Source organism: Cyrtonyx montezumae, unplaced genomic scaffold (genome assembly GCF_038088225.1).
Source record: "Cyrtonyx montezumae isolate F1298 unplaced genomic scaffold, pur_monq_1.0 scaffold_10, whole genome shotgun sequence".
In the NCBI taxonomy this organism is placed as follows: Eukaryota; Metazoa; Chordata; class Aves; order Galliformes; family Odontophoridae; genus Cyrtonyx; species Cyrtonyx montezumae.
In genome coordinates, this window is record NW_027071826.1 from 35,164,979 (window position 1) to 35,178,782 (window position 13,804).

Here is a 13,804-nt window from a genome sequence, read left to right on the forward strand (position 1 = left end):
CTTGACTTGTGACTAATGGAAGAACCAGACCAGTTCAGCCACAGTGGTTAGAATTTTAGGTTGGATACTAGGAAAATTTCTTCTTGGAAAGAGAACTGAGGTATTACCCAGGGAGATGGTAGAGTCACCATCCTTGGAGGTGTTCAAGAAATGTGTGGAAGCGGCACTGCAGGACATGGCTTAGTGGTCATGGTAGGGAAGGACTGATAGTTGGACTTGATAATCTTCACCTAAATGTTTCTATGATATGAAAGTAACAAGTAACCAGTAGCATGAGAGAAACTATGTTTGAAAGACAAAAACAGACAAAACCTTCAGATATTTTACCCGTGGTAAGGTAGTATTCTACAGTGGTCACTGGTTCAGTACTGATCTATTAGCTGTGAACAGTTTTAAGGACCTGAGGTAGTGACAGCAGCAGAACTAGAATATTAACTAAATGGCCAGAGATAGATTCATCTCTGCTACCAAACTCCCCAGCCCAATGCTGATATGACAGACAGTTACAGTTGAAGACCAGGTCGTGTTCATTTTGGCATCACTAAAAACAGAACAGGCGAAAGAAGAAAACTGATGGCAAAAAAAAACCACGATCTTTTTGTGAAGAAAACTGATGGCAAGAAAACTGATCTTTTTGTGTTTTGTAATTGACAGAGAAAGACAGGCTGGAGGCTGAAATCCCCCAAGTCATTTCCCCAGGATCATTGGAGTCATCACAGAATTGCAGAATTGCAGCAGCTGGAAGGGACCTATAGAGATCATTGAGTCCAACCCCCCTTACAAAGCAGGCTTTCTAGACCAGGTTGCGCAGATAGGTGTTCAGGTGTGTCTTGAATGTCTCCAGAGGAGACTCCCACAGCCTCTCTGGGTAGCTTGTGCCAGAGCTCCAACAACCTTACTGTGAAGAAGTTCTTATGCATATTTTGTGCAGAACTTCCTATGCTTCAGTTTTTGGCTGTTTCCTCTTGTCCTGTCATCATGCACTGCTGTAAAGAACCTGGCCTTGTCCCTTTGCCTCCTGCACCTTAGATATTTATAGACATTGATCAGATCCCCTCTCACTCCTCTTTTCCCAAGGTTGAACAAAGCCAAGTTGTTCATCCTTCCAAGTCCTGTGTGCACTTGCTGGGTTTGACATCAGTGAGGTCCCTGCCCCAGAGCTGAGGCCTGTGCATGGCCAAAGTTCAGACCAGGCCTCTGAGGGTGCCAAGATTGCAGGGCTGCACTGTGCACATTGCTGCCACTTCACATTTCAGTGAAAAACATCCGATTTCCAAACTACCTTCCTTTTGTTTAATTATAACAGGAAGAAGAGCTGCTCTGAGACAGAGGTCGGCCACAGAGCCATTTTTCTGATGGGAAGTGGAGCTGGCAGGCAATCTCAAATTTCAGCTGCATCATTTCATCTGCCTTAACTCCCAAACCACCTGTGGCTCAAGTCTGTCCCAGGAAGCGCAGCAGCACCCTCTCTGTAAGCAGACTCTCTCATGTGATCATCTCTGATTCTGTAAAAGTGAAGGAAAAAAGTAGCTATTGAGGTCAAACGCTTTACTTGGAAAATTGTTGGTACCCAAAATCACAGACAGTGTGAAAAAATCTCCAATCCACCACTGCACTGTTACACTCTTAGCTTTGCCGTATTTCAGTTAATTTGTGCACCTGTATCAACATTTTACTAAGTGATACAAGCAGACCATTGAGATAAAAGTTTCTTTGAAGAAACACACTTACTATATAAAAAGGGTCTGTTAAAAAACATAGATACTCAGCAGCACTACCATCAATTTAATGAAAGGAAGGATTAGTAGCCCTAGGCTACGTTAACATCTTTCTGGTTTGGCAAATTTGCAGCTTCCTTTTTTCTGTGCCTCTGGTGAAAGCCTGTGTTAGGATTAATCCAGATGCTCCATGTTCTTACATCCCTACTTGAGAGATACAGCTCACAAATCTAGAGAAGCCAGACACGGGCTGAGCATGTAAGAACAAAGAAGCAGAATAAAACCAAACAATTCCATAGAGTAATAAATCAAGAGACAATCAAGTACAGTCTAAAGAAAAGAAGGCTCTGGGGAGACCTGATAGCAGCCTTTCAGTATTTAAAGGGGGGCTATAAGAAAGAAGGGGACCGACTCTTCATCAGATTTTGCTGTGACAGGATAAGGGGAATGGTTTCAAACTAAAAGAGGGGAGATTTAGACTGGATATAAGGAAGAAGTTTTTTACATTAAGAGTGGTGAGACATTGGAACTGGCAGCCCAGAGAGGGGGTGTACGCCCTGTCCCTGGAGACATTCAAGGTCAGGCTCAACCAGGCTTTGAACACCCTGATCTAACTGTAGGTGTCCCTGTTCACTTCAGACGAGTTGAACTGGATGGCCTTTGAAGGTCACTTCCAATTCAAACCACTCTGCAAGTACTACGAGACACATAGTGTGGATTCAGAAAGGCTGGTGATGGCCTGCACAAAGAAGTCTTAGCCCAACATCCAACTAATTGGAAATGATTCCAGAATGGAAGTGTTTTGGTAGAGGAGAGGGAGAAGACAAATACTGATTCCTTAAACATCATATGGTCTTTATTTTCTACAGAATTCTGTAAGATATAAACATCTTGTAATTTTTTTCCTCTTCAAAAGAACAGCAGCCTGTTCCTGAACAGTTAGATGGGGCCAGAAAAGCTATTAGCAGCTGTACCACTCTTCAAATACTTTACAAGCTTCCAGAGGAGTCTCCAAGAATCTGAGTCAGTAGCAAGAATCTCGCTTCTCTTCTTTTCCTCTTCATTTCAGGATGGATCATAGAAAGTGTTGCTACCACATGCCAAAACTTCACCTTGTACATTGATCCTTGGCCTAAAACATTACGCCATTACTACAAAGTTTGAAACTTAACAGGACACGTCACAGCACTGGCACGTTTGAGTGAAGTAATCTACTTTCAAGATGACACTGCCTCCTCCTTCCCATGACAGAATGCAAAACACCTTTCCCTTTTACAACATCAAGTGTCACCTTCTAAATGCAGGGCATTCATTTCCCACTAGACTATAAATGTCACACCACAACATTCTATAAAAATATGCAGAATGATTGTGAGAGAGGGACCAGATCCCCTGTCTGTATGAATGACACATTAACAAACAGCTTCTTTAACAGGATGGGCTACTGCTGGCCTTTTCCTAGCTACTTTCTGAGATCAAGATCTCAGTTCCCCCTGAAAAGAAGTCAAGTAGTTAGATGTAAAACACGCACAGAGATAGTCCAAGTTAAAAATCACTTCACATTCTTATCTCCTACCTTCACACTGGGTTGCCACAAACATTATAGCAACTGTGCAGCAACCTCTATCACGATTCCATTGTGGATTAAAAATAGCCTTCTAGCCAAGTTAGATCTAATCCCCAAAAAAGTCATTCCTTGATCAGCTGATCACAAACATCAATATCCTTGCACCTGCATAACAAAGCCTCTCCTAATGCAAGAGCTAGCTTATGCCAGCACAGAATTCATGTAGAACTATGGTCTAATTCGAGGGAAAATAAACAAAAAACGAACAACAACAACAAAACCACAGCAAAACAACAAAAAAAAAAACCAACAAAACAAAAGCCACAAACCAGTAATACTGCTTATTCTTAACCCAGATGTGGCTCCCACCTGGGACACACGACAAATCACTGCTTCGGCAAATGGCTAGAAGTTACACCTACTTCCCTCATCTCGCAACACTGTGGCTAGCAACCAACCAGGACTCCTATTACCAAAACACATTGCAACATTTTAACCCATAGTAAGCCAGTGACATGGAACATCTGGTCCCCATTTGCAAGTAGCTTCCAATGCAAAAGTACAGAGTGCCAGTCATTCCACTATAAACTTATTGGTAAAAGAATGAGGAGACTGGATAGAGACAATTTTTTTTAACAAGGATTATAATACTCTCATGAGATTTCTTACATACAGTCCTAGTTACACAAGGATTTGCTGATAGCAAGAATATACAAGCTAGAAAGAGCAGTAACAGCTCTGACTGCATTTTGTCATTGTCAACTTTCCCAAAAGGCTAAGCATTTTACAGTTCCCACTGCAACAAGACAATCAAGTAAACCCCTGCAGCATATAGCTACTTTCCAAAGATCACAGTGCTTATTGTAACTCTGGCTGGACTTAAAAGAGAGTACTGATGCTCCTTCTAGCTTACCATTGCTGATTTCTGGCAGGTCAAACTTCGTGAAGTCCCACCACTGGAGCCGGTAGGTTGTGTTGGCAATGTTGCTGGCTACAGCTGACTGTCCATCTCCAATCACAGCACCTACAGGAAAGGGGAGAAAATAATTATCAATTTAATCTCCAAAAGATCATCCAGAAAAAATCTGGAGTGACAAAACAAAGAGCTTTCCAAAATCAAACACAAAGTTCAAGGTTCTTAAAGAAACCTTAGTTACAGAAATGGCAATGTCCCCTAAATAAGCCACAGAAAACAGGAAATTAATAAGAACCTCCCTGCAACATATTTCTGAAAGAAAAGAACATAGATAAGCGATAATATTTGCACAGGTTCACAAGGTAGAAATCTCAATCAGATTCATTTGGTTCAAATACATCCAATGCTAATGAAAATATATTTCCATAGGCACCAATTTTTCTAGTACAGCTATGAAGGCAATAACGTTGCCCCGTCAAATCACATGCATTTGCAGACAGATTCCTCGCTACCACTAAACTCCACACAGAAGAATTCAGGCTGCCTACAATATATGCCACGCAGTAAGGATTATAACAAAAATATTAGCAACTCTACTTGAAATAACAGTGAAATTAGAGCCCACTACAGAGCCAACATCCCTGAAGCAGGTACTCCTTTTTGGAGTCTCTGAGATAGGAGAAAACGACAAACACAGGCTGTGGACTTTGGTAATGAATATATCCAGGGAAAACACAGAAACTCCGTAAATTACTTGTGCTTTTCAAAAGTGGGAGATGAGTTAGTTCTGACTGCTAAGAAGGACCTTAGAGCTGGCCTCAGGGTTTTCCTCCCTTTACTGCTCTGCCAACTTACCTCAGTCAGGGGCTGCAGTGGATCCGACCCCTTGCTAGCCACCCTAGGATTTGGGAACAGCCCAAAGCACACAGCTAAGCACAATACTTCAGAAACTAGCACAAAGAACCTAATTCTCCAGGCAGAAAGGAACTGCTGCTGGCAACTTAAGTAGACATACGTGTAAAAGAAGCTCAGAGGCATTAAATGCAATCCTTATGGCAACAAGTGAAAGAAGGAAACAGTTCTCCCACTGTAGAATTACAGCCAAAAAATCCTTTGCTACTTCTAGTCTCTAAGACCCTCAATTGCATGTAGCCCCCCTACTACAAACACATCCTATCACTCAGAGATGCTCAAGCTATGAGAATTTGATAAACAGGAACAAAACAAGATCACTCTAATGCACACATGAGGAAAAGCACAGCCTCCAGGGACTCATCAGACTGGATTGAAGCATCTCTACAGTCTGATGGGAAGCATATGGTGGCTTAACTCTCCCACAAGGACTAGCTCAGGACTGTTGCCACAGCAGCACTGGTAGAAGAACAACACCTGGCCAGTTCAGCCTCTGCTTCTGCCCATCAGACACTCAAGGATTGCTTGGAGGGCAGAAGCAAGGATGTTTCCTTTGCTCTCACATGTGCCCAAACCCTTGTTCTCCATATCCCCCAAAACAAAGGGCTCCTCTAAACAAAAATGCACTGGAAAAAGCAGACAATGCATTAATGAAATTATACTTTGCAACCAGAAGGTGAAGAAGGACAATTAAATTTTGTGTTCCTTTGTCTTCAAAAGTCTCCTTGTTACCAGCTCGTGGCCCATACACAAGGGCACTTCTTGCTGCATTGCTTCCGACCACCAGAGGGAGAACAGAAAAACTAGTTCTGCGCAAATTTCGAGCAGAAGCCCCTGCTGCACAGAAACTGCACCTAGCATTGCCAACTGGTAACGACTGCCTCAAAGGGCTGGGTCAGGCCAGGAAACACTTTGTGAAGACAGGCCACAGAAGCACTATTCAGGGCACCGAATTCCTGAATACTTATCTTCTTGTTACAACAGCATCACAAGGTCATCACCTGTTTTGCAATGACAACAAACTGTTGGCATAACCAATAATACACGAGATGGAGAATAACTCACCCTAGCAGTGCGATCTCACACTCCCTCTGCATCACAGAAGCCTAGCAACATCACCCAATCTCCACAAACAGCAAATTCATCTGGCTCATACTGCTGTTGCACCCACGGCTACAAGTACCACTAAAAAAGCTGCTGGCATATATATATATATATTCTTTTTTTTTCCTGTAGAGATTGTGGTCTTGTTTTCCTTTTCCCCGGAACCTTCAGGTGAATTATGGTGTTCAGCTGAACCTCTCATCTTGCATTTTCCTACACAGGAAAAGCTACTACAGGAAAGCAGCAGCTCCTGTCCATCTACAGGACAGCCTAGCACAAATTCCAGAGCCACCAACTAAAGATAGTTACAAATGATGCAGGTTACAAATGTATTTAGCAAAAAGAGGATCTTGAGGGAACAAGGTCCACAGAGTAAAAAGTGTACGTTCAGAAAGATTGGGTCAATTTCTCAAAGAATCCAAACAAGTGGGCCATACACTAATGGCAGTTCCATGATCTACCTATTTTTACTAAGTAATTACCTCCATTTATACTAATCGTATATTTGAAAACCATAATAATTAATTTATATCTAGTTAAATACAACAAAAGAGAATAACATTTCTATGGTTTCACAAACCCTGCCAGAAACCTCCCACATGCACACATGCAATGTCCTACAGTAGAGACAATTAAATGCATGAAAACATTTGAGACATTTAATTTAGGAAACAAAATAAGTCCCAGTACACAACTACACTGTCCTAACCTTTTGTTTTTTATTTCTCCGTTGGTTGGCAGGACAGACTTGAGAACATGGGAAAAAAATTAACAGGAATGTTAAATCATCGGTGTTATACAGCTTGTGTTTTCTGTGCAGCTCAAGGACTCTTCTTAGTTGGTTCACCCAACTGGGTTGCAGCCTGAGTAAGAATGTAAGAAAGTGCTGATGCCTCTTACGTCCTCGTGTAACTTAAGGCAAAACCCACAGTTCAGCTACTTAAATCTGAGCAGCAGCAGATCAGCTCTCACAAGCAACAGTTCTCACCAAGCACCTGACAGTCTGTCCTGATCCCTGGATCCTGCATTGTTTGATGGAATCACAAGTGACTGCAATGGGTACCCGAGGGTCTCGGGCTTGTCACTGCCATGAGCAGAACAACCTTTTTCTGCAGAGAAGATGTAGATTTCAAAATGCTGAAATCCTAAGTGAAGGCCAATTGAAATGCAGTGAATGTAGGTTTGATTGGCAGCTTTCCTGCGTACGTCTATCATGCCATAATAAACACTGGATGATAGCAGAAATGAAGATAAATGCTTTCAGCAGCCCCCCTCATCCCCCCACCGCCCTGATCTCCACCCACCCCCACTCAGCACATGACAGGAGAGCTTAAAGAGTGGGGGAAAAAAGTCTTAACAAAGGCTTAGGAAAAAGAAAAAACACCACCTTTTCTTATAGGCCACCTACACGTGCCAGTTATTTATCCATCAGTCTCAATCCCCTCAGAGGGTCCAACTCATCTTGCCATGTGTTGAAATGAACCTTTGTCAGTCAGCTATCGCTCATTTATGAATCAAGCCACACGAGCTCATGTCAGAGTTTAGGCTGAAAGGGAAAAAAGGGCTGCAAAATCACTTTACAAGGTATTACTGAAGTGGTAAAGAGCAGGATACTTTGAGACTACTGCTATCAGACTCTCAGTGGATGAGCTAATACTCTCTAGCTACACAGCGTTTGGTTTCAACAGTGTGGACCACCTACATATGATGAAAATTTCTCTGCCATAAACTTAACAGAGAGTGGAATTTAACCTTTTTTTTTTTTTCCCAGACTAGATCATTTCCTCAAGTTTTGACTGTCTGGCAGATACCTTCGTAGTCAAGTAAAATTTATTAGAATGCTTAAAGATATGGCAGATGCCTTTGAGGAAGTTGGAAAAGTCCCTGAGCTAATTTGTGACTCAATTTGAAAAGTGATTAGACCCTGGTATAAAATTCCCCCTGGATCAGTACTTGTATCTTTAAGCATGAGTACCTTTGAAAAGTAATTACCTCTTTATGTGCCCATTTGTAATTGTAACTAATGACAAAGAGGTTATTCAAGGCTTGCAGAAATAATCTATCACAGATCGTGAGTTTTACTTACATGAATACTAAGTTTACTACTACCCAGTCTCCAAACAGCCCAAAACATAGGACAAGTCCACGATAAACCAAGAATAAAGCTCTTTGCTGCAAGAATATATCAGATTCCCTCAAACAACTTGGAAGACATCTGAAGCCAGATGAAATGTTACTACTGATCACTGTATCCTAGTCAATTAGTTGAGGCTATAACAGTTTCTTGCACATCTCGAACCCTGAATTATTTCACAGGGCAGCCTGGCTTTGGGGACAGTAAAATCATGCAATCTTGAATATGTTTTTGACAAGTCACAGCAAATCTGTATTCCAGGCTACCAAACAAAGACACTGCCTTGGAAATGGCAGAGCTAACTATCTATAACAGGGCCAACACTGTAGAAACAGTATGCACAGCAACATAGTATTTTCAAGGATTCATTTTGGTAAGTAGCCATTTGAAGAGACCTTTTTTTTTTTCATTTTCGCAGCATGTTTTAAATAGCAAGTAGGCAAAATTATATGAATGGATGCACAAAAACATTGCTAAGTGTAGTTCAGTGATGTGAAATGTGAACTGAGAAAGCCCCAGAGAGGTCTATGCTCTTTAAAAGCTGAACCCTTCAAAAGGCTATTGTTTTTCCTTTTCCTCGGGAGTACAAAATAATAAGAAATGCAATTCCCCATTCACGTTCATTCCTATTGCAAAATTTCCTTTTAACAGGGGAAACACTTAGCATGCCCAGTTCCACAGCCTTATCAGAGATGGGAATTCAAGCAGGCCTCAGCTGCAGGTAGCAAAGATGAATACCCCAATAGGAGCTCAGTCAAGTGCCCAAGGGCTTCATTCACATTGTGAATAATGCAAACATGACATGCGAAAGGGAATTTTCCTGCTACAAGTTTCAGACTTCAAAAATAAATCAGTTTATTTAAAGAATATAAACAATAAATTAACAAATGTGCTGCCCAAAGCCTCCAGTCCCAGTTCACTCCTGATGACTCCTCGACATCCTGATATTAGACACATTCCTCTGTCTGACACGTAACAACTGAAACAGAAATGCATAAGGGAAGCATCCACCTTTGATGATGGAGTCTAGTTGCCCCCCAGGGAAACTAGAAGAGGTGAAGGTACTTTTCAGATGCATTCCCCCCTTGTCCAAATTGCTTGCACTTCACCAATTAAGCAGATAATTTTCTCCACAGGAAAGAGAATTTCTGCTTCTCTACTGCTGTTTGTTCCACAGAGATGTCCCTACTCATGTCATCCCGATACACAAGGAAACTGGAAAACCAACTATGAAAGTAATCTCAGGACCAGTATGAGCTCGGCCAGCAATATTCACATAGAACTTCTCAGATGAGGAAAAGTACTACACTCTCACTGCTGATAAATAAGTTACTTTATTATTGCCTCTGAATATAAACATTGAAGGAAGCAAACATCACTTCTTAGGAAGTACTCATCATCCTACTCAGGGTGGCCAGTAAGGAAAAAGTGGTTTTGTTTCTCACACTCTCAGCTACTGTTAGTGAGGGCATGATGACCCCAGTCTCCAACTTGCTAAGGACTTCTGCAAAACATCCAGTATCAGATATATACTGCTGAATAGAAAAAGAAAGGAAAAAAAGCAGTAAAGGAATTATTTATTTCAACCTCCTAAATCATTACCCATCATAACCTCAAAAACAGACACGTCACAACAAAAGTCTGACAGGATTTAGAAAACAGTGTGCAAAAATTTGTTTTATCTGTGAGGTTTGTTATCTTTTGCCATCAAGAAGAATCTAGGTAATGAGAAATACCATCCGAACTGTGGGCATACCAGAGCACTGTACTGAAGCCTCAGCTCAGTGATGAGTGGAAAGCTTGACAACTGCTCAACAACTGCTGGGAAAGAGAAGGGATGAACAAGACAGTGAAACTGACTTTGGCAACTGATCTGAAAGTAACAGTTGCATCTTCTTAACAATATGTAATTATTTAGTTTGTGTAGATTCATTGCTTTAGAGGATACTAAATTTGCACAGTTTAAAAATTTGTTCTTACAGGGTAGTTAGTACAACTCATCAAATGCTGCTTGCAAGTCTTAGTGTTGTTTATATTCACACAAGTCAAATGAAGCTCTTAAGTGTAATTTTTTCTTTCTAAGAAATCTTCTGCAAATGAGGACTGGATGGGCTTAGGTGTTTGTCCTTCTCATTTGTCATTTCTGAACCATTTAGCCACAGTAGAGAGGGATTTCTATAGAAAAGTTCCACTCCGTGAGTTATTTTACACTATCTATTCGCACACATGAACATGCACAGCAAAACCCCTTTGTTCAGTGAATACCATGTGACATCTGAAATTCTGATTCTGAATACCATTTCTTAAGAGATGGAGGTGCCCTGTGAAGCACATAGCTGGAAATTAACGCTACCAGGCTAGATCATCAGAAGAGCTTGACAGGAAAAGGTTATGGAAACAGAAACTAACATCTGATACTGTTTGATAGGCAGTGGTCACAAGTTGCTTAAGAAGTGGGTGGGTAAGCAGGCTTTCCTTTTATTTCATTTGGGCCCCTTGCTGGGAATAGAAGTCAAGGTGTGAGTCTTCTAATCAGCAAGCTGCCAGAGCCATTAAAAGAAGCATCTGTAGATATTGTTGCTTGTTTTGAGACCATTTCTTTATTTCCATGTGACAGCAGCATGTGTCAAAAGCATGCCTCATATTACCATATGATTCAAGCAGTAAAACATGTTTCCTACAGCACAGGCTTTTAGGGAAAATATTCAAGCACTAAAAATACATTCCAATCTGCACTTCATTTCATCTAATGTTTTGTTTCAAGCATGTTTGCATATTTCAGCCTTTTAGATGATTCTGTCTGTAGCAGAAAGAAGTCCTAATGAAAAGCACTGAGCAAAGGGTTGGAGGAAGGAGTTTACGCTTCCAAGTGAAGACAGTATCAAAAGGCAGAAGAGAGCTGAACTTGGCAGACTTCAAAGAAGCATGTATTTTCTTCTTTCACCTCTGTTTGAACCTACATACAAGACTATGTTCACAGCTCTCATCCCTTTTCAGCTTCCCAAAACAGTAGGTGACTCTGGAAGTCAAAATGCCACATCTCTCCTGCCAGAGTTTAAATTTCATGCAATCCCTCTGAAGGTGAATGAGCAAGGTCTCAGCAGCTAATCTGTGCTGAGTGTCACTTGGGCTCCTCCCTCTGCCAGCTCCATCCCTTGCAATGCCTCCACTCTCCTCTGTCACTAAGTCCCCTGCACCATTTCCAAGCCCTTCATTAAAGGCTGTTGGAAGTCTGCTTTTTAACCTTCACATCTGTGTTTATTCTCTGCACAAAAACAGAGTGAAATCTGTGCCTGGCAGGCAATTCCTTTTGTAAACCTCCTTTTTCTTTCCCTTTCTGACTTTTCAGAGCATGAAATGTGCCTGCTAATCCTTAATTGCCTCAGATGGAGAGCCTTGCAGAGACTAAACAAAGGGGCAGCCTTCCACCAGGAGCACAGCTCTGTGCAGGTCGCGCAGAGTGGCCACCAGGCTCTAAGCTCAAGTCTCCAGAGCTCCCATCTCATTTTGCTGCATTTCTGAAGCACACAAGGACAAATTTCCCCACACAGATACTCTGGAAAGAAGGACTTGTTTTCCCCTCCCCTACACAAAAAGCTCTTCCAGCATCAGAGCTCACTGCACTGTGTGACACAAGCACTGGCTGGGCAGTCCTGAAATACAGTTCCTATACGTAAAAGCAAAGCAGCCCAGCACATGACTTTTAAGGGTCATCTGTGTGTCTGCATCCCAGCATCAATTCTCTTATCCAAGCAAAATGTTTGTTAGCTCCCACCAGCATGTCCACAGCCAGCCTATCCATGAGCTGTGAGAACTGCAACTGTCAAGAATTCATACACTTTTGCCCACAGTGACAACTAAGAAGTTAACTTCCTTGCCTAGCAAAGACTGTCTGTATTCAAAGGAACATTTCCACTGCGGAAAAAATCTCATTTACAGGTTTGCTGTCTCTGCTTAGTAAGGATGCCCTTAGCACCCAAGGCCGATGCTTGTGAACTTGAGTTGTCACACCACCCACACTATCTGCTAGGTCTACTGCAGTTCACTTGTCTAACAGAAACTAATGCAGCATCAGACAAATCCAGTCTTGCCAAAACTGCTCTATATGATTTTAGCTAATTCAGAGCTCCTGCAATTTTTCAGATTTTCTTGTAGAGACTGTCACACTTGCCAGCTTTATCCCATATTTTACAAAGGTTATACGTTATCACCAGCTCCATACCTGGCAGATTATCACGGCCATGCTTTCAGTTCACACTGAATAATTCCTCTCCTGAGCAGAGGCTCAAAGAGGACTCCAATCTAAACAACACAGCAGTGCGGATAGATGTAGAACAGATGCAAAAATAGGGTAAAACTACTTTTTATGGAGAACAGTCTCTTCCTTTTATGAGTGAAATCTTTGAAATCCTATTAGTGCAAACAAAGCAGCAGCCAAATGCCTGCTACTGCTTCTGCAGCTCTCACTGCAAGGATGTGTGCTTAGCACAACTTGAAATACATGTGTCTTCTGACAAAATACTCATGTTCAGTGGAAAAAAAACCCAACCCATCAGCTGTATCCTCATAGAGCACATAAACATCTTATCAGCCACCACACTGCAATAACACAAATTTTCACTGATCCAAAAAGCAGTATGTTCCCTAGAAGGATCCAAATTCCTGTGATTTAACTGCATATTAATACAACACAAAGCTTATACACCAGAGTCACTTCTCACTGTAGAAAAAGCAGCATGCAATATTAGTACAAGCTCCAAGCACAGAAACACATCCAAACCTCTTCACTCATCAGTGAATGAAGACTTGCAAAAAAATTCTTACTATCTTTAAACACATTTCAAAACTAGTTTTATTATAGCATAAACCCTGAGCATCCTACAATGGAAACGCTGTGTCAGCCCAGCAACATGAACAGACCTACCATTGCAACACGGAGAACTAAGCTAAACAAACTCAATGGTTGATTACATTTCACAGCTATAATATCCTGTGACCAGAGTAGGTCTGCTGAGGAAATACTTGCCTGTTCTGAATGAGTACACATATAGGGAGATTAAGATGAAATAATATCTCCTCAGAGAAAAATGCAATTCCATTAATAAGAATGCAGGTCCAGACAACTTAAATAAACTCCATGTAATAAACTAACAAAGTGTTTTAGGGGAAATGGAGAGCTGACAGGTGGCATTCATGAAATGTATTTAAAATGTGTGCTGTTCTCACTAAAGGCCACCATTCAGACCAGTGGGTCCCGTACCGTTGCTATATCTGCAAGCAAAATGGGCACTGATCTTGTCTCTCCAGTTCTGTCTTTCAGAAGCATCACTATTTATGAGCAATTTATGAGGTATCCTCAGTGTGATGAGAAGTGAAGGAAGAACAGAAAAAGGGAAGCAAGCATCCAGGCTATCTGTTTTCTGGGCAAAGTGGTGAACAGGGAGACAACCAAC

The 13,804-nt window shown here is 41.5% G+C and overlaps 1 protein-coding gene across 5 annotated transcripts in view; it reads right to left on the reverse strand.

Moving 5' to 3' along the window:
* Window positions 1-13,804, reverse strand: part of AMBRA1 (autophagy and beclin 1 regulator 1) — a 123,381-nt gene that overhangs the window by 44,648 nt on the left and 64,929 nt on the right. For all 5 annotated transcript variants that reach the window (XM_065754877.1, XM_065754876.1, XM_065754873.1 and 2 more), the window contains one exon: window positions 4,199-4,309. In XM_065754877.1, the coding sequence (XP_065610949.1) occupies window positions 4,199-4,309 (111 nt within the window). The remainder of the gene's footprint in view (window positions 1-4,198; window positions 4,310-13,804) is intronic.